The sequence below is a fragment of the Salvelinus fontinalis genome, chromosome 38 (genome assembly GCF_029448725.1).
Source record: "Salvelinus fontinalis isolate EN_2023a chromosome 38, ASM2944872v1, whole genome shotgun sequence".
NCBI classification, from domain to species: domain Eukaryota; kingdom Metazoa; phylum Chordata; class Actinopteri; order Salmoniformes; family Salmonidae; genus Salvelinus; species Salvelinus fontinalis.
The window spans coordinates 5540618-5563663 of NC_074702.1; the positions used below are offsets into that span (position 1 = coordinate 5540618).

The window sequence follows — 23046 nt, forward strand, 5'->3', positions numbered from 1 at the left end:
AGTGAATCAACAGTTAACATGATCTAACATCAGACTCTGTGTGTCTCTGTCACCTCTACAGCAACCTGACAGTGAATCAACAGTTAACAGGATCTAACATCAGACTCTGTGTGTCTCTGTCACCTCTACAGCAGACAACCTGACAGTGAATCAACAGTTAACATGATCTAACATCAGACTCTGTGTGTCTCTGTCACCTCTACAGCAACCTGACAGTGAATCAACAGTTAACATGATCTAACATCAGACTCTGTGTCTCTGTCACCTCTCCAGCAGACAACCTGACAGTGAATCAACAGTTAACATGATCTAACATCAGACTCTGTGTCTCTGTCACCTCTACAGCAACCTGACAGTGAATCAACAGTTAACATGATCTAACATCAGACTCTGTGTGTCTCTGTCACCTCTACAGCAACCTGACAGTGAATCAACAGTTAACAGGATCTAACATCAGACTCTGTGTGTCTCTGTCACCTCTACAGCAACCTGACAGTGAATCAACAGTTAACATGATCTAACATCAGACTCTGTGTCTCTGTCACCTCTCCAGCAGACAACCTGACAGTGAATCAACAGTTAACATGATCTAACATCAGACTCTGTGTGTCTCTGTCACCTCTACAGCAACCTGACAGTGAATCAACAGTTAACAGGATCTAACATCAGACTCTGTGTGTCTCTGTCACCTCTACAGCAGACAACCTGACAGTGAATCAACAGTTAACATGATCTAACATCAGACTCTGTGTGTCTCTGTCACCTCTACAGCAACCTGACAGTGAATCAACAGTTAACATGATCTAACATCAGACTCTGTGTCTCTGTCACCTCTCCAGCAGACAACCTGACAGTGAATCAACAGTTAACATGATCTAACATCAGACTCTGTGTCTCTGTCACCTCTACAGCAACCTGACAGTGAATCAACAGTTAACATGATCTAACATCAGACTCTGTGTGTCTCTGTCACCTCTACAGCAACCTGACAGTGAATCAACAGTTAACAGGATCTAACATCACACTCTGTGTGTCTCTGTCACCTCTACAGCAACCTGACAGTGAATCAACAGTTAACATGATCTAACATCAGACTCTGTGTCTCTGTCACCTCTCCAGCAGACAACCTGACAGTGAATCAACAGTTAACATGATCTAACATCAGACTCTGTGTCTCTGTCACCTCTACAGCAACCTGACAGTGAATCAACAGTTAACATGATCTAACATCAGACTCTGTGTGTCTCTGTCACCTCTCCAGCAACCTGACAGTGAATCAACAGTTAACATGATCTAACATCAGACTCTGTGTGTCTCTGTCACCTCTACAGCAACCTGACAGTGAATCAACAGTTAACATGATCTAACATCAGACTCTGTGTCTCTGTCACCTCTCCAGCAGACAACCTGACAGTGAATCAACAGTTAACATGATCTAACATCAGACTCTGTGTGTCTCTGTCACCTCTACAGCAACCTGACAGTGAATCAACAGTTAACATGATCTAACATCAGACTCTGTGTCTCTGTCACCTCTCCAGCAGACAACCTGACAGTGAATCAACAGTTAACAGGATCTAACATCAGACTCTGTGTGTCTCTGTCACCTCTCCAGCAACCTGACAGTGAATCAACAGTTAACATGATCTAACATCAGACTCTGTGTGTCTCTGTCACCTCTACAGCAACCTGACAGTGAATCAACAGTTAACATGATCTAACATCAGACTCTGTGTCTCTGTCACCTCTACAGCAACCTGACAGTGAATCAACAGTTAACATGATCTAACATCAGACTCTGTGTCTCTGTCACCTCTACAGCAGACAACCTGACAGTGAATCAACAGTTAACATGATCTAACATCAGACTCTGTGTCTCTGTCACCTCTACAGCAACCTGACAGTGAATCAACAGTTAACATGATCTAACATCAGACTCTGTGTGTCTCTGTCACCTCTCCAGCAGACAACCTGACAGTGAATCAACAGTTAACATGATCTAACATCAGACTCTGTGTGTCTCTGTCACCTCTACAGCAACCTGACAGTGAATCAACAGTTAACATGATCTAACATCAGACTCTGTGTCTCTGTCACCTCTACAGCAACCTGACAGTGAATCAACAGTTAACATGATCTAACATCAGACTCTGTGTCTCTGTCACCTCTACAGCAGACAACCTGACAGTGAATCAACAGTTAACATGATCTAACATCAGACTCTGTGTCTCTGTCACCTCTACAGCAACCTGACAGTGAATCAACAGTTAACATGATCTAACATCAGACTCTGTGTGTCTCTGTCACCTCTACAGCAACCTGACAGTGAATCAACAGTTAACAGGATCTAACATCAGACTCTGTGTGTCTCTGTCACCTCTCCAGCAGACAACCTGACAGTGAATCAACAGTTAACAGGATCTAACATCAGACTCTGTGTGTCTCTGTCACCTCTACAGCAACCTGACAGTGAATCAACAGTTAACATGATCTAACATCAGACTCTGTGTGTCTCTGTCACCTCTACAGCAACCTGACAGTGAATCAACAGTTAACATGATCTAACATCAGACTCTGTGTCTCTGTCACCTCTACAGCAACCTGACAGTGAATCAACAGTTAACATGATCTAACATCAGACTCTGTGTCTCTGTCACCTCTACAGCAGACAACCTGACAGTGAATCAACAGTTAACATGATCTAACATCAGACTCTGTGTCTCTGTCACCTCTACAGCAACCTGACAGTGAATCAACAGTTAACATGATCTAACATCAGACTCTGTGTGTCTCTGTCACCTCTACAGCAACCTGACAGTGAATCAACAGTTAACAGGATCTAACATCAGACTCTGTGTGTCTCTGTCACCTCTCCAGCAGACAACCTGACAGTGAATCAACAGTTAACAGGATCTAACATCAGACTCTGTGTGTCTCTGTCACCTCTACAGCAACCTGACAGTGAATCAACAGTTAACATGATCTAACATCAGACTCTGTGTCTCTGTCACCTCTACAGCAGACAACCTGACAGTGAATCAACAGTTAACATGATCTAACATCAGACTCTGTGTCTCTGTCACCTCTACAGCAGACAACCTGACAGTGAATCAACAGTTAACAGGATCTAACATCAGACTCTGTGTGTCTCTGTCACCTCTACAGCAACCTGACAGTGAATCAACAGTTAACATGATCTAACATCAGACTCTGTGTCTCTGTCACCTCTCCAGCAACCTGACAGTGAATCAACAGTTAACAGGATCTAACATCAGACTCTGTGTCTCTGTCACCTCTCCAGCAACCTGACAGTGAATCAACAGTTAACAGGATCTAACATCAGACTCTGTGTGTCTCTGTCACCTCTCCAGCAGACAACCTGACAGTGAATCAACAGTTAACAGGATCTAACATCAGACTCTGTGTGTCTCTGTCACCTCTCCAACAGACAACCTGACAGTGAATCAACAGTTAACATGATCTAACATCAGACTCTGTGTGTCTCTGTCACCTCTACAGCAACCTGACAGTGAATCAACAGTTAACATGATCTAACATCAGACTCTGTGTGTCTCTGTCACCTCTACAGCAACCTGACAGTGAATCAACAGTTAACATGATCTAACATCAGACTCTGTGTGTCTCTGTCACCTCTACAGCAACCTGACAGTGAATCAACAGTTAACATGATCTAACATCAGACTCTGTGTGTCTCTGTCACCTCTACAGCAACCTGACAGTGAATCAACAGTTAACATGATCTAACATCAGACTCTGTGTCACTGTCACCTCTCCAGCAACCTGACAGTGAATCAACAGTTAATATGATCTAACATCAGACTCTGTGTCTCTGTCACCTCTACAGCAACCTGACAGTGAATCAACAGTTAACATGATCTAACATCAGACTCTGTGTGTCTCTGTCACCTCTACAGCAGACAACCTGACAGTGAATCAACAGTTAACATGATCTAACATCAGACTCTGTGTGTCTCTGTCACCTCTACAGCAACCTGACAGTGAATCAACAGTTAACATGATCTAACATCAGACTCTGTGTCTCTGTCACCTCTACAGCAACCTGACAGTGAATCAACAGTTAATATGATCTAACATCAGACTCTGTGTGTCTCTGTCACCTCTACAGCAACCTGACAGTGAATCAACAGTTAATATGATCTAACATCAGACTCTGTGTCTCTGTCACCTCTACAGCAGACAACCTGACAGTGAATCAACAGTTAACAGGATCTAACATCAGACTCTGTGTGTCTCTGTCACCTCTACAGCAACCTGACAGTGAATCAACAGTTAACAGGATCTAACATCAGACTCTGTGTCTCTGTCACCTCTACAGCAGACAACCTGACAGTGAATCAACAGTTAACATGATCTAACATCAGACTCTGTGTGTCTCTGTCACCTCTACAGCAACCTGACAGTGAATCAACAGTTAACATGATCTAACATCAGACTCTGTGTGTCTCTGTCACCTCTACAGCAGACAACCTGACAGTGAATCAACAGTTAACATGATCTAACATCAGACTCTGTGTGTCTCTGTCACCTCTACAGCAACCTGACAGTGAATCAACAGTTAACATGATCTAACATCAGACTCTGTGTGTCTCTGTCACCTCTCCAGCAGACAACCTGACAGTGAATCAACAGTTAACATGATCTAACATCAGACTCTGTGTGTCTCTGTCACCTCTCCAACAGACAACCTGACAGTGAATCAACAGTTAACATGATCTAACATCAGACTCTGTGTGTCTCTGTCACCTCTCCAACAGACAACCTGACAGTGAATCAACAGTTAACATGATCTAACATCAGACTCTGTGTGTCTCTGTCACCTCTACAGCAGACAACCTGACAGTGAATCAACAGTTAACATGATCTAACATCAGACTCTGTGTGTCTCTGTCACCTCTACAGCAACCTGACAGTGAATCAACAGTTAACATGATCTAACATCAGACTCTGTGTGTCTCTGTCACCTCTACAGCAGACAACCTGAAAGTGAATCAACAGTTAACATGATCTAACATCAGACTCTGTGTGTCTCTGTCACCTCTCCAGCAGACAACCTGACAGTGAATCAACAGTTAACGGGACCCAACGCTGCCGGGGTTAACTCTATCCTGCCCAAGGAGCACGGCAGCCAGTTTTTCTACCTGCCAATCATCAGACACAGTGATGACGAGGTAGAGTACTGTGTGTGTGTGTGTCTGTGTGTGTGTGTGTGGATGTGTTTAACTATTCTTGTGGGGACCAGAAGTCCCACAAAAAAATATTGTGGGGAGCAAATTTTTTTCTGACCTACTGGGAACATTTTGTTGGTCCCCACGAGGTCAAATGCTATTTCTATGGGGTTTAGGGTTAAGGTTACGTTAAGGGTTAGGAGCTAGGGTTAGGATCTAGGTTTAGCGTTAAGAGCTAGGGTTAGGTTTAGGGTTAGGAGCTAGGGTTGGGTTTAGGGTTAGGAGCTAGGGTTAGGTTTAGGGTTAGGAGCTAGGGTTAGGTTTAGGGTTAAGGTTAAGTTAAGGTTAGGAGCTAGGGTTATGGTTAGGAGCTAGGGTTAGGTTTAGGAACTAGGGTTAGGAGCTAGGTTTAGGTTTAGGAACTAGGGATAGGAGCTAAGTTTAGGGTTAGGAGCTAGGGTTAGGAACTAGGGTTAGATTTAGGGTTAAGGTTAGGAGCTAGGGTTAGGTTTAAGGTTAAGGTTAGGTCAGGGTAAAAGTACGGGTTAGGGGTTAGGGGTTAGGGGAAATTTGATTTTGAATTAGACTGAATTGTGTGTCCCCACAAGGTTAGCTGTACAAGAGGGAGTGTGCGCGCGTGCACTGGCCACTTCCCATTTTCCAGAAATCCTGGTTGGAAGATTTCCGCAATCAGGAGGAAATATGCAGGAAACCCAGAAGTCCTCCAATCAGGATTTTGTGAAACCTGAGAATAATTTTGGGAAACTTACTGGAATTTTGCAACCCTAAGAATAATAGTTGTGAGTGTTTTCCACCGTGCAGTGTAGCGTGTAAATACCTCCTGTCATCTGTCCTCCTGCCACCAGGTGTCAGTGGTGTGCTCCTGGGACTCATCCATCCACGACTCTGTGCACCTAAACCGCGTGACGTCACCCAACGAGCGTATCTACGTGATCATTAAAGCCACGGTGCAGCTCAGCCATCCTGCCTCCATGGAACTGGTGGTCCGCAAGAGGATCGCTGTCAACATCTACAACAAACAGGTCTGCACTGACTGGACTGGAGACACACACACACAGACTGACAGACACACACACACACAGACTGACAGACACACACACACACACAGACTGACAGACACACACACAGACTGACACACAGACTGACAGACAGACACACACACAGACTGACAGACAGACAAACATCTGTCAACATCTACAACAAACAGCACTGACCGGCCTGGTGACTACTGACATGGCTGACAGCACATAATTAGATTAGATTTGAGAAACAGCCCGGTTTCCCCGACCCAGATTAAGCCTAGTCCTGACTAACAGGCATGCTAGGACTGGGTTTCACCTCTGTCCGGGAATCCGGCCCTGTAACTCTCTCTGTCTTGCAGCCTCTTACTCAATGTGCAGAACAGGCAGGCTTTCATGAGGATGCCTTAAAATATAGTCTTTTTTTATTCCATGTTATTTTTCTCTGCCGTAGAGCTTCACCCAGAGTCTGAAGAGACGGATGTCCTTGAAGAACACACTGTACTCCTGTGGAGTCACCTATGAGATCCTGTCAAATATACCAAAGGTAAACAGCCTCACTGTTACTGTGTGACGTCAGTGTGTTAAATATACCAAAGGTAAACAGCTTCACTGTTACTGTGTGATGTCAGTGTGTTAAATATACCAACAATAACTAGTCTAAACCATCTGCAGGGGACTAGTATCCAAATAAAGTTACAAACTATTTTTATTTCCATTTTTGGTTTCCAGAGATAATGGTAAAATAAAAGTATTGTTCATTCATTTTTTTTAAGGAGTGAGGGAGTCCTCCTTCTCACATGTTTTAGGTTTATTTAATAGGACAGGTTGTATTTTATATCAAGTCAAAGGTTATGTGTCACATGTTGGTAGACAACAGGTGTAGACTAACTGTGAAATGCTTCCTTACGGGTCCTTTTCCAACAATGCAGAATTAAAGATAAAATAAAACATTGTGACAGTGAATAACAAGTACAAATAACAAGTACAAATAACATGGTTATCTATATACAGGAAGTAGAAAATAACATGGCTATATACAGGAATTAGGAAATAACATGGCTATATACAGGAAGTAGAAAATAACATGGCTATATACAGGAATTAGGAAATAACATGGCTATATACAGGAAGTAGAAAATAACATGGCTATATACAGGAAGTAGAAAATAACATGGCTATATACAGGGAATAGAAAATAACATGGCTATATACAGGAAGTAGAAAATAACATGGCTATCTATATACAGGGAGTAGAAAATAACATGACTACATTGTTAAATCTCTTAGACAGCTATACCACCCTAGGACACAGTTTGGTTAACTTTCTTAGACAGCTTTACCACCCTAGGACACAGTTTGGTTAACTTTCTTAGACAGCTTTACCACCCTAGGACACAGTTTGGTAAACTCTCTTAGACAGCTTTACCACCCTAGGACACAGTTTGGTAAACTCTCTTAGACAGCTTTACCACCCTAGGACACAGTTTGGTTAACTCTCATAGATAGCTATACCACCCTAGGACACAGTTTGGTTAACTTTCTTAGACAGCTTTACCACCCTAGGACACAGTTTGGTTAACTTTCTTAGACAGCTTTACCACCCTAGGACACAGTTTGGTTAACTTTCTTAGACAGCTTTACCACCCTAGGACACAGTTTGGTTAACTTTCTTAGACAGCTTTACCACCCTAGGACACAGTTTGGTAAACTCTCTTAGACAGCTTTACCACCCTAGGACACAGTTTGTTTAACTTTCTAAGACAGCTATACCACCCTAGGACACCGTTTGGTTAACTCTCATAGACAGCTTTACCACCCTAGGACACAGTTTGGTTAACTTTCTTAGACAGCTTTACCACCCTAGGACACAGTTTGGTTAACTTTCTTAGACAGCTATACCACCCTAGGACACAGTTTGGTTAACTTTCTTAGACAGCTTTACCACCCTAGGACACAGTTTGGTTAACTCTCTTATAATATAATCATATTGTGTTGTATTGTAATATATCATATTGTGTTGTATATTAATATGATGATATTGTAACGTTCGTCGTTAAGGGTAGACCAAGGCGCAGCGTGATTTGGGTTCATCATACTGTATTTAAATGTGAACCAGCGAAAAAAACAATAAACAACACAACGAACGAAAACCTTCTTCTTGCAAAATACATGCAACCAAACAAAGACAAGATCCCACAACTGAAGTTGGGAAAAAGGGCTGCCTAAGTATGATCCCCAATCAGAGACAACGATAGACAGCTGCCTCTGATTGGGAACCATACTAGGCCAACAAAGAAAAAGCTAACATAGATATACAAAAACTAGAGTACCCACCCTAGTCACACCCTGACCTAATCAACATATAGAGAATAACATAACAGGGCTCTCTAAGGTCAGGGCGTGACAAATATTGGGTTGTATTGTAATATGATAATATTGTGTTGTATTGTAATATGATAATATTGTGTTGTATTGTAATATGATAATATTGTGTTGTATTGTAATATGATAATATTGTGTTGTATTGTAATATGATAATATTGTGTTGTATTGTAATATGATAATATTGTGTTGTATTGTAATATGATAATATTGTGTTGTATTGTAATATGATAATATTGTGTTGTATTGTAATATGATAATGTTGTCTTGTATTGTAATATGATAATGTTGTATTCAGGCGTCTGAGGAGCCTGAGGAGAGAGAGACTCTGGCCCTGATGGCAGCGAGGGCAGACGGTGAGGAGAGTCAGGATGGACAGACCTACATAGAGCAATACACCAGAGGACTTCTGGAGGTGGAGAATATACTGAGCCTGGAGAGACTCAGACAGGTGCCTCTCACACACACACACTTCACACACACACAATTCACACACTACACACACACACAGTTCACGCTGTTGAATCGTACTGCCTCTTGCTGTTACACATGGTAAATTATGTTATTTTCGTCCATGAGTTTAGATGTGTGTGAATCCTGTGTGGTTTGTGTAACGGCAGTTTCTAGATGGATCACTGCCATCCACATTTCTCTCTGGGGACAATAAAGTTTGTTTGATTGATGTCATCAGGCGGTGACGGTGAAGGAAGCTCTGTCTGTTAAAGGGAGAAACATCAGAAGGAGCTTCAGCACCCCCAACGTACAGCACGTAAGACACACACACACACACACCAGCACCCCCAACGTACAGCACGTAAGACACACACACACACACACCAGCACCCCCAACGTACAGCACGTAAGACACACACACACACACCAGCACCCCCAACGTACAGCACGTAAGACACACACACACACACACCAGCACCCCCAACGTACAGCACGTAAGACACACACACACACCAGCACACCCAACATACAGCACGTAAGACACACACACACACACACACCAGCACCGCCAACGTACAGCACGTAAGACACACACACACACACACACCAGCACCCCCAACGTACAGCACGTAAGACACACACACACACCAGCACCCCCAACATACAGCACGTAAGACACACACACACACACACACCAGCACCGCCAACGTACAGCACGTAAGACACACACACACACACACACCAGCACCCCCAACGTACAGCACGTAAGACACACACACACACCAGCACCCCCAACATACAGCACGTAAGACACACACACACACACCAGCACCCCCAACGTACAGCACGTAAGACACACACACACACACACACCAGCACCCCCAACGTACAGCACGTAAGACACACACACACACCAGCACCCCCAACATACAGCACGTAAGACACACACACACACACCAGCACCGCCAACGTACAGCACGTAAGACACACACACACACACACACCAGCACCCCCAACGTACAGCACGTAAGACACACACACACACCAGCACCCCCAACGTACAGCACGTAAGACACACACACACACCAGCACCCCCAACGTACAGCACGTAAGACACACACACACACACACACCAGCACCCCCAACGTACAGCACGTAAGACACACACACACACACACACCAGCACCCCCAACGTACAGCACGTAAGACACACACACACACACACACCAGCACCCCCAACGTACAGCACGTAAGACACACACACACACACACACCAGCACCCCCAACGTACAGCACGTAAGACACACACACACACACACACCAGCACCCCCAACGTACAGCACGTAAGACACACACACACACACACACCAGCACCCCCAACATACAGCACGTAAGACACACACACACACCAGCACCCCCAACGTACAGCACGTAAGACACACACACACACACACACCAGCACCCCCAACGTACAGCACGTAAGACACACACACACCAGCACCCCCAACGTACAGCACGTAAGACACACACACACACACACACCAGCACCCCCAACGTACAGCACGTAAGACACACACACACACCAGCACCCCCAACATACAGCACGTAAGACACACACACACACACCAGCACCGCCAACGTACAGCACGTAAGACACACACACACACACACACCAGCACCCCCAACGTACAGCACGTAAGACACACACACACACCAGCACCCCCAACGTACAGCACGTAAGACACACACACACACCAGCACCCCCAACGTACAGCACGTAAGACACACACACACACACACACCAGCACCCCCAACGTACAGCACGTAAGACACACACACACACACACACCAGCACCCCCAACGTACAGCACGTAAGACACACACACACACACACACCAGCACCCCCAACGTACAGCACGTAAGACACACACACACACACCAGCACCCCCAACGTACAGCACGTAAGACACACACACACACACACACCAGCACCCCCAACGTACAGCACGTAAGACACACACACACACACACACCAGCACCCCCAACATACAGCACGTAAGACACACACACACACCAGCACCCCCAACGTACAGCACGTAAGACACACACACACACACACACCAGCACCCCCAACGTACAGCACGTAAGACACACACACACACACACACCAGCACCCCCAACGTACAGCACGTAAGACACACACACACACACACACCAGCACCCCCAACATACAGCACGTAAGACACACACACACACCAGCACCCCCAACGTACAGCACGTAAGACACACACACACACACACACCAGCACCCCCAACGTACAGCACGTAAGACACACACACACACCAGCACCCCCAACGTACAGCACGTAAGACACACACACACACACCAGCACCCCCAACGTACAGCACGTAAGACACACACACACACCAGCACCCCCAACATACAGCACGTAAGACACACACACACACACACACCAGCACCCCCAACGTACAGCACGTAAGACACACACACACACCAGCACCCCCAACGTACAGCACGTAAGACACACACACACACCAGCACCCCCAACGTACAGCACGTAAGACACACACACACACACACACCAGCACCCCCAACGTACAGCACGTAAGACACACACACACACACCAGCACCCCCAACGTACAGCACGTAAGACACACACACACACACACACCAGCACCCCCAACGTACAGCACGTAAGACACACACACACACCAGCACCCCCAACGTACAGCACGTAAGACACACACACACACACACACCAGCACCCCCAACGTACAGCACGTAAGACACACACACACACACACACCAGCACCCCCAACGTACAGCACGTAAGACACACACACACACACCAGCACCCCCAACATACAGCACGTAAGACACACACACACACCAGCACCCCCAACGTACAGCACGTAAGACACACACACACACACACACCAGCACCGCCAACGTACAGCACGTAAGACACACACACACACACACACCAGCACCCCCAACGTACAGCACGTAAGACACACACACACACACACACCAGCACCCCCAACGTACAGCACGTAAGACACACACACACACCAGCACCCCCAACGTACAGCACGTAAGACACACACACACACCAGCACCCCCAACGTACAGCACGTAAGACACACACACACACCAGCACCCCCAACATACAGCACGTAAGACACACACACACACACACACACCAGCACCCCCAACGTACAGCACGTAAGACACACACACACACACACCAGCACCCCCAACGTACAGCACGTAAGACACACACACACACACACCAGCACCCCCAACGTACAGCACGTAAGACACACACACACACACACCAGCACCCCCAACGTACAGCACGTAAGACACACACACACACCAGCACCCCCAACGTACAGCACGTAAGACACACACACACACACACCAGCACCCCCAACGTACAGCACGTAAGACACACACACACACACCAGCACCCCCAACGTACAGCACGTAAGACACACACACACACACCAGCACCCCCAACGTACAGCACGTAAGACACACACACACACACCAGCACCCCCAACGTACAGCACGTAAGACACACACACACACCAGCACCCCCAACGTACAGCACGTAAGACACACACACACACACCAGCACCCCCAACGTACAGCACGTAAGACACACACACACACCAGCACCCCCAACGTACAGCACGTAAGACACACACACACACACCAGCACCCCCAACGTACAGCACGTAAGACACACACACACACCAGCACCCCCAACGTACAGCACGTAAGACACACACACACACACCAGCACCCCCAACGTACAGCACGTAAGACACACACACACACACACCAGCACCCCCAACGTACAGCACGTAAGACACACACACACACACCAGCACCCCCAACGTACAGCACGTAAGACACACACACACACACCAGCACCCCCAACGTACAGCACGTAAGACACACACACACACACACCAGCACCCCCAACGTACAGCACGTAAGACACACACACACACACCAGCACCCCCAACGTACAGCACGTAAGACACACACACACACACACACCAGCACCCCCAACGTACAGCACGTAAGACACACACACACACACCAGCACCCCCAACGTACAGCACGTAAGACACACACACACACACCAGCACCCCCAACGTACAGCACGTAAGACACACACACACACACCAGCACCCCCAACGTACAGCACGTAAGACACACACACACACACACACACCAGCACCCCCAACGTACAGCACGTAAGACACACACACACACACCAGCACCCCCAACGTACAGCACGTAAGACACACACACACACACCAGCACCCCCAACGTACAGCACGTAAGACACACACACACACACCAGCACCCCCAACGTACAGCACGTAAGACACACACACACACACACACACCAGCACCCCCAACGTACAGCACGTAAGACACACACACACACACCAGCACCCCCAACGTACAGCACGTAAGACACACACACACACACACACCAGCACCCCCAACGTACAGCACGTAAGACACACACACACACCAGCACCCCCAACATACAGCACGTAAGACACACACACACACACCAGCACCGCCAACGTACAGCACGTAAGACACACACACACACCAGCACCCCCAACGTACAGCACGTAAGACACACACACACACCAGCACCCCCAACGTACAGCACGTAAGACACACACACACACCAGCACCCCCAACGTACAGCACGTAAGACACACACACACACACACACCAGCACCCCCAACGTACAGCACGTAAGACACACACACACACACACACCAGCACCCCCAACGTACAGCACGTAAGACACACACACACACACACACCAGCACCCCCAACGTACAGCACGTAAGACACACACACACACACACACCAGCACCCCCAACGTACAGCACGTAAGACACACACACACACACACACCAGCACCCCCAACGTACAGCACGTAAGACACACACACACACACACACCAGCACCCCCAACATACAGCACGTAAGACACACACACACACCAGCACCCCCAACGTACAGCACGTAAGACACACACACACACACACACCAGCACCCCCAACGTACAGCACGTAAGACACACACACACCAGCACCCCCAACGTACAGCACGTAAGACACACACACACACACCAGCACCCCCAACGTACAGCACGTAAGACACACACACACACCAGCACCCCCAACATACAGCACGTAAGACACACACACACACACCAGCACCGCCAACGTACAGCACGTAAGACACACACACACACACACACCAGCACCCCCAACGTACAGCACGTAAGACACACACACACACCAGCACCCCCAACGTACAGCACGTAAGACACACACACACACCAGCACCCCCAACGTACAGCACGTAAGACACACACACACACACACACCAGCACCCCCAACGTACAGCACGTAAGACACACACACACACACACACCAGCACCCCCAACGTACAGCACGTAAGACACACACACACACACACACCAGCACCCCCAACGTACAGCACGTAAGACACACACACACACACACACCAGCACCCCCAACGTACAGCACGTAAGACACACACACACACACACACCAGCACCCCCAACGTACAGCACGTAAGACACACACACACACACACACCAGCACCCCCAACATACAGCACGTAAGACACACACACACACCAGCACCCCCAACGTACAGCACGTAAGACACACACACACACACACACCAGCACCCCCAACGTACAGCACGTAAGACACACACACACACACACACCAGCACCCCCAACGTACAGCACGTAAGACACACACACACACACACACCAGCACCCCCAACATACAGCACGTAAGACACACACACACACCAGCACCCCCAACGTACAGCACGTAAGACACACACACACACACACACCAGCACCCCCAACGTACAGCACGTAAGACACACACACACACCAGCACCCCCAACGTACAGCACGTAAGACACACACACACACACCAGCACCCCCAACGTACAGCACGTAAGACACACACACACACCAGCACCCCCAACATACAGCACGTAAGACACACACACACACACACACCAGCACCCCCAACGTACAGCACGTAAGACACACACACACACCAGCACCCCCAACGTACAGCACGTAAGACACACACACACACCAGCACCCCCAACGTACAGCACGTAAGACACACACACACACACACACCAGCACCCCCAACGTACAGCACGTAAGACACACACACACACACCAGCACCCCCAACGTACAGCACGTAAGACACACACACACACACACACCAGCACCCCCAACGTACAGCACGTAAGACACACACACACACCAGCACCCCCAACGTACAGCACGTAAGACACACACACACACACACACCAGCACCCCCAACGTACAGCACGTAAGACACACACACACACACACACCAGCACCCCCAACGTACAGCACGTAAGACACACACACACACACCAGCACCCCCAACGTACAGCACGTAAGACACACACACACACCAGCACCCCCAACGTACAGCACGTAAGACACACACACACACACACACCAGCACCGCCAACGTACAGCACGTAAGACACACACACACACACACACCAGCACCCCCAACGTACAGCACGTAAGACACACACACACACACACACCAGCACCCCCAACGTACAGCACGTAAGACACACACACACACCAGCACCCCCAACGTACAGCACGTAAGACACACACACACACCAGCACCCCCAACGTACAGCACGTAAGACACACACACACACCAGCACCCCCAACATACAGCACGTAAGACACACACACACACACACACACCAGCACCCCCAACGTACAGCACGTAAGACACACACACACACACACCAGCACCCCCAACGTACAGCACGTAAGACACACACACACACACACCAGCACCCCCAACGTACAGCACGTAAGACACACACACACACACACCAGCACCCCCAACGTACAGCACGTAAGACACACACACACACCAGCACCCCCAACGTACAGCACGTAAGACACACACACACACACACCAGCACCCCCAACGTACAGCACGTAAGACACACACACACACACCAGCACCCCCAACGTACAGCACGTAAGACACACACACACACACCAGCACCCCCAACGTACAGCACGTAAGACACACACACACACACCAGCACCCCCAACGTACAGCACGTAAGACACACACACACACCAGCACCCCCAACGTACAGCACGTAAGACACACACACACACACCAGCACCCCCAACGTACAGCACGTAAGACACACACACACACACACCAGCACCCCCAACGTACAGCACGTAAGACACACACACACACACCAGCACCCCCAACGTACAGCACGTAAGACACACACACACACACACCAGCACCCCCAACGTACAGCACGTAAGACACACACACACACACCAGCACCCCCAACGTACAGCACGTAAGACACACACACACACACACCAGCACCCCCAACGTACAGCACGTAAGACACACACACACACACCAGCACCCCCAACGTACAGCACGTAAGACACACACACACACACACACCAGCACCCCCAACGTACAGCACGTAAGACACACACACACACACCAGCACCCCCAACGTACAGCACGTAAGACACACACACACACACCAGCACCCCCAACGTACAGCACGTAAGACACACACACACACACACACCAGCACCCCCAACGTACAGCACGTAAGACACACACACACACACCAGCACCCCCAACGTACAGCACGTAAGACACACACACACACACCAGCACCCCCAACGTACAGCACGTAAGACACACACACACACACCAGCACCCCCAACGTACAGCACGTAAGACACACACACACACACACACCAGCACCCCCAACGTACAGCACGTAAGACACACACACACACACCAGCACCCCCAACGTACAGCACGTAAGACACACACACACACACCAGCACCCCCAACGTACAGCACGTAAGACACACACACACACACCAGCACCCCCAACGTACAGCACGTAAGACACACACACACACACACACCAGCACCCCCAACGTACAGCACGTAAGACACACACACACACACCAGCACCCCCAACGTACAGCACGTAAGACACACACACACACACACACCAGCACCCCCAACGTACAGCACGTAAGACAGAAATGTGTCAGTGAGAATTAGTGATCGCTTGCTGTTGTCTTCTAGACTTCCTGCAGCATAACAGATCTGATTGGCTGGGAGGATGGAGACTGGAAGGTACAGTACAGTAGGATGGTTCATTATTATAAACAGACCTGATTGGCTGGGAGGATGGAGACTGGAAGGTACAGTACAGTAGGTTCATTATTATAAACAGACCTGATTGGCTGGGAGGATGGAGACTGGAAGGTACAGTACAGTAGGATGGTTCATTATTATAAACAGACCTGATTGGCTGGGAGGATGGAGACTGGAAGGTACAGTACAGTAGGATGGTTCATTATTATAAACAGACCTGATTGGCTGGGAGGATGGAGACTGGAAGGTACAGTACAGTAGGATGGTTCATTATTATAAACAGACCTGATTGGCTGGGAGGATGGAGACTGGAAGGTACAGTACAGTAGGATGGTTCATTATTATAAACAGACCTGATTGGCTGGGAGGATGGAGACTGGAAGGTACAGTACAGTAGGTTCATTATTATAAACAGACCTGATTGGCTGGGAGGATGGAGACTGGAAGGTACAGTACAGTAGGAGGGTTCATTATTATAAACAGACCTGATTGGCTGGGAGGATGTAGACTGGAAGGTACAGTACAGTAGGATGGTTCATTATTGTAAACAGACCTGATTGGCTGGGAGGATGTAGACTGGAAGGTACAGTACAGTAGGATGGTTCATTATTATAAACAGACCTGATTGGATGGGAGAATGTAGACTGGAAGGTACAGTACAGTAGGATGGTTCATTATTATAAACAGACCTGATTGGATGGGAGAATGTAGACTGGAAGGTACAGTACAGTAGGATGGTTCATTATTATAAACAGACCTGATTGGCTGGGAGGATGTAGACTGGAAGGTACAGTACAGTAGGATGGTTCATTATTATAAACAGACCTGATTGGCTGGGAGGATGTAGACTGGAAGGTACAGTACAGTAGGATGGTTCATTATTATAAACAGACCTGATTGGCTGGGAGGATGTAGACTGGAAGGTACAGTACAGTAGGATGGTTCATTATTGTAAACAGACCTGATTGGCTGGGAGGATGTAGACTGGAAGGTACAGTACAGTAGGATGGTTCATTATTATAAACAGACCTGATTGGATGGGAGAATGTAGACTGGAAGGTACAGTACAGTAGGATGGTTCATTATTATAAACAGACCTGATTGGATGGGAGAATGTAGACTGGAAGGTACAGTACAGTAGGATGGTTCATTATTATAAACAGACCTGATTGGCTGGGAGGATGTAGACTGGAAGGTACAGTACAGTAGGATGGTTCATTATTATAAACAGACCTGATTGGCTGGGAGGATGTAGACTGGAAGGTACAGTACAGCAGGATGGTTCATTATTATAAACAGACCTGATTGGCTGGGAGGATGTAGACTGGAAGGTACAGTACAGTAGGATGGTTCATTATTGTAAACAGACCTGATTGGCTGGGAGGATGTAGACTGGAAGGTACAGTACAGTAGGATGGTTCATTATTGTAAACAGACCTGATTGGCTGGGAGGATGGAGACTGGAAGGTACAGTACAGCAGGATGACTCTTTTTAAACAGTCTGTCTCGTGGATCTCTTACTGTAGGTCTACTGATCTAACCCATAGAATGGAAATGTCTAATAATACTGTCTGTCTGGTCTGGTCTGGTCTGGTCTGTCTGTCTGTCTGTCTGGTCCTCCTCCAGGACCATTGTGACTCTAACCTGTCTGTCTGGTCCTCCAGGACCATTGTGACTCTAACCTGTCTGTCTGGTCCTCCAGGACCATTGTGACTCTAACCTGTCTGTCTGTCTGGTCCTCCAGGACATTGTGACTCTAACCTGTCTGTCTGGTCCTCCAGGACCATTGTGACCTTCATCAGGATGTCTCTGACTGCGCTCCCCAGGACGGTGGTTCTCTGTGTGGGACGCCACTCAGAAACAAGACAGAGAATCACGGTAAACAACCACAAATCAACAACATCAAGTCCAGCTATAGTTGGGACCAGGAGGCCTGACCAGGAAACTCTTGTTTTAGATCATATTTAGGACCCTGAGTGTTTCTCAGTCAGGAAAACCTCCAGGCCATCCTGCCGTGTGAGGACTGTGAAAGGAACTCAATGGCTGGTTTCCCAGATACAGATTAAGAATAGTATAGGACTAAAAAGCATTCTAAATGTAGAATTTAAAGAGCTATGATGTTTGTTTTTACTACTGCGTTCCCGCTCAGGTCTGGTACCAGAGAGCCCCACCTTCTTCAACTCCAGTCCGTTCAAGGCCCTCTCTCCCCAGACGCCCAAGTTCCTCAAGTCTCTGCTGCCGGTCAGAGAGGAGAGCAAGACCAAGAGAGTCCTGGAGGCACGACCACTACTGGGACAGGAGGTATGGGCCACAACCATCCCTCTCTCTCTTTATCCATCCCTCCCTCTCTCTCTCTCTCTTTATCCATCCATCCCTCTCTCTTTCTCTCTTTATCCATCCATCCATCCCTCTCTCTCTCTCTTTATCCATCCATCCATCCATCCCTCTCTCTCTTTATCCATCCATCCATCCCTCTCTCTTTCTCTCTTTATCCATCCATCCATCCCTCTCTCTCTCTCTTTATCCATCCATCCCTCTCTCTCTCTCTTTATCCATCCATCCATCCCTCTCTCTCTCTCTTTATCCATCCATCCCTCTCTCTCTCTCTTTATCCATCCATCCATCTCTCTCTCTCTTTATCCATCCATCCCTCTCTCTCTCTCTTTATCCATCCATCCCTCTCTCTCTCTCTTTATCCATCCATCCCTCTCTCTCTCTCTTTATCCATCCATCCATCTCTCTCTCTCTTTATCCATCCATCCCTCTCTCTCTCTCTTTATCCATCCATCCCTCTCTCTCTCTCTTTATCCATCCATCCATCTCTCTCTCTCTTTATCCATCCATCCATCCCTCTCTCTCTCTCTTTATCCATCCATCCCTCTCTCTCTTTATCCATCCATCCATCCCTCTCTCTCTCTCTTTATCCATCCATCCCTCTCTCTCTCTCTTTATCCATCCATCCCTCTCTCTCTCTCTTTATCCATCCCTCCCTCTCTCTTTCTCTCTTTATCCATCCATCCATCCCTCTCTCTCTCTCTTTATCCATCCATCCCTCTCTCTCTCTCTTTATCCATCCATCCATCCCTCTCTCTCTCTCTTTATCCATCCATCCCTCTCTCTCTCTCTCTTTATCCATCCATCCCTCCCTCTCTCTCTCTCTTTATCCATCCATCCCTCTCTCTCTCTCTCTCTTTATCCATCCATCCATCCCTCTCTCTCTTTATCCATCCATCCCTCTCTCTCTCTCTTTATCCATCCCTCCCTCTCTCTCTTTATCCATCCATCCATCCCTCTCTCTCTCTCTTTATCCATCCATCCCTCTCTCTCTTTATCCATCCATCCCTCTCTCTTTCTCTCTTTATCCATCCATCCCTCTCTCTCTCTCTTTATCCATCCATCCCTCCCTCTCTCTCTCTCTTTATCCATCCATCCCTCTCTCTCTCTCTTTATCCATCCATCCCTCTCTCTCTCTCTTTATCCATCCCTCTCTCTCTCTCTCTCTTTATCCATCCATCCATCCCTCTCTCTCTCTTTATCCATCCCTCCCTCTCTCTCTCTCTCTTTATCCATCCATCCATCCCTCTCTCTCTCTCTTTATCCATCCCTCTCTCTCTCTCTCTCTTTATCCATCCCTCTCTCTCTCTCTTTATCCATCCCTCCCTCTCTCTCTCTCTCTTTATCCATCCATCCATCCCTCTCTCTCTCTCTTTATCCATCCCTCTCTCTCTCTCTCTCTTTATCCATCCATCCATCCCTCTCTCTCTCTTTATCCATCCCTCTCTCTCTCTCTCTCTTTATCCATCCCTCCCTCTCTCTCTCTCTCTTTATCCATCCATCCCTCTCTCTCTCTCTCTCTTTATCCATCCCTCTCTCTCTCTCTCTCTTTATCCATCCATCCATCCCTCTCTCTCTCTCTCTCTTTATCCATCCATCCCTCTCTCTCTCTCTCTCTTTATCCATCCCTCTCTCTCTCTCTCTCTTTATCCATCCCTCCCTCTCTCTCTCTCTCTTTATCCATCCATCCCTCTCTCTCTCTCTCTCTTTATCCATCCCTCTCTCTCTCTCTCTCTTTATCCATCCATCCATCCCTCTCTCTCTCTCTCTCTTTATCCATCCATCCCTCTCTCTCTCTCTCTCTTTATCCATCCCTCCCTCTCTCTCTCTCTCTTTATCCATCCCTCCCTCTCTCTCTCTCTCTTTATCCATCCATCCCTCTCTCTCTCTCTCTCTTTATCCATCCATCCATCCCTCTCTCTCTCTCTTTATCCATCCATCCATCCCTCTCTCTCTCTCTCTTTATCCATCCCTCCCTCTCTCTCTCTCTCTTTATCCATCCCTCCCTCTCTCTCTCTCTCTTTATCCATCCATCCCTCTCTCTCTCTCTCTTTATCCATCCATCCATCCCTCTCTCTCTCTCTTTATCCATCCATCCCTCCCTCTCTCTCTCTCTTTATCCATCCATCCCTCTCTCTCTCTCTTTATCCATCCATCCCTCTCTCTCTCTTTATCCATCCCTCCCTCTCTCTCTCTCTCTTTATCCATCCATCCCTCTCTCTCTCTTTATCCATCCATCCCTCTCTCTCTCTCTTTATCCATCCATCCCTCTCTCTCTCTTTATCCATCCATCCCTCTCTCTCTCTTTATCCATCCATCCCTCTCTCTCTCTTTATCCTTCCATCCCTCTCTCTCTCTCTTTATCCATCCATCCCTCTCTCTCTCTCTTTATCCATCCATCCCTCTCTCTCTCTTTATCCATCCATCCCTCTCTCTCTCTTTATCCTTCCATCCCTCTCTCTCTCTCTTTATCCATCCATCCATCCATCCCTCTCTCTCTCTCTCTCTTTATCCATCCATCCATCCCTCTCTCTCTCTCTCTTTATCCATCCATCCATCCCTCTCTCTCTCTCTTTATCCTTCCATCCCTCTCTCTCTCTCTTTATCCATCCATCCATCCATCCCTCTCTCTCTCTCTCTCTTTATCCATCCATCCATCCCTCTCTCTCTCTCTCTTTATCCATCCATCCATCCCTCTCTCTCTCTCTTTATCCATCCATCCCTCTCTCTCTCTTTATCCATCCATCCCTCTCTCTCTCTTTATCCATCCATCCCTCTCTCTCTCTTTATCCATCCATCCCTCCCTCTCTCTTTCTCTCTCTTTATCCATCCATCCATCCCTCTCTCTCTCTCTTTATCCATCCATCCATCCCTCCCTCTCTCTTTCTCTCTCTTTATCCATCCATCCCTCTCTCTCTCTCTTTATCCATCCATCCATCTCTCTCTCTAGCCATCTCTGGCCCCTTTTTATCTCTCCTCTCTTTCTTTCTGTCTTTCCTTATTTCGTTTCCTGTGTTTTGCTTCTTCATCTTATTTCTCTTCCCCTGCCATTCCCATCCTTTCTCTTCATTCAAAGTCCAGTGACATTCCTCCTTTTCTACAATGTGACAGTATGACAATACGTCAGTAGTAGTCATTGAAAACAGGACATTTTCCCCATTCTAAGTGAATCCAGTACACACAGACAGATATTTACTACATTCAACAGCTACTAATTCTACTAAACCAGTCTGATGATTGCTGATTGTTCTGACTGAATGTCATCTGCTCAC

General features: G+C 47.8%; 1 protein-coding gene across 4 annotated transcripts in view; it reads left to right on the plus strand.

Moving 5' to 3' along the window:
- LOC129837804 (kinesin-like protein KIF13A) overlaps positions 1-23046 on the plus strand; it is a 201680-nt gene that overhangs the window by 171368 nt on the left and 7266 nt on the right. For 3 of the 4 annotated variants that reach the window (XM_055904246.1, XM_055904250.1, XM_055904248.1), the window contains 8 exons: positions 5086-5210; positions 6074-6250; positions 6702-6794; positions 8931-9083; positions 9324-9401; positions 17369-17419; positions 19222-19318; positions 19590-19741. In XM_055904246.1, coding sequence (XP_055760221.1) covers positions 5086-5210; positions 6074-6250; positions 6702-6794; positions 8931-9083; positions 9324-9401; positions 17369-17419; positions 19222-19318; positions 19590-19741 — 926 coding nt within the window. The remainder of the gene's footprint in view (positions 1-5085; positions 5211-6073; positions 6251-6701; positions 6795-8930; positions 9084-9323; positions 9402-17368; positions 17420-19221; positions 19319-19589; positions 19742-23046) is intronic. The other variant, XM_055904249.1, reaches the window with a different exon arrangement.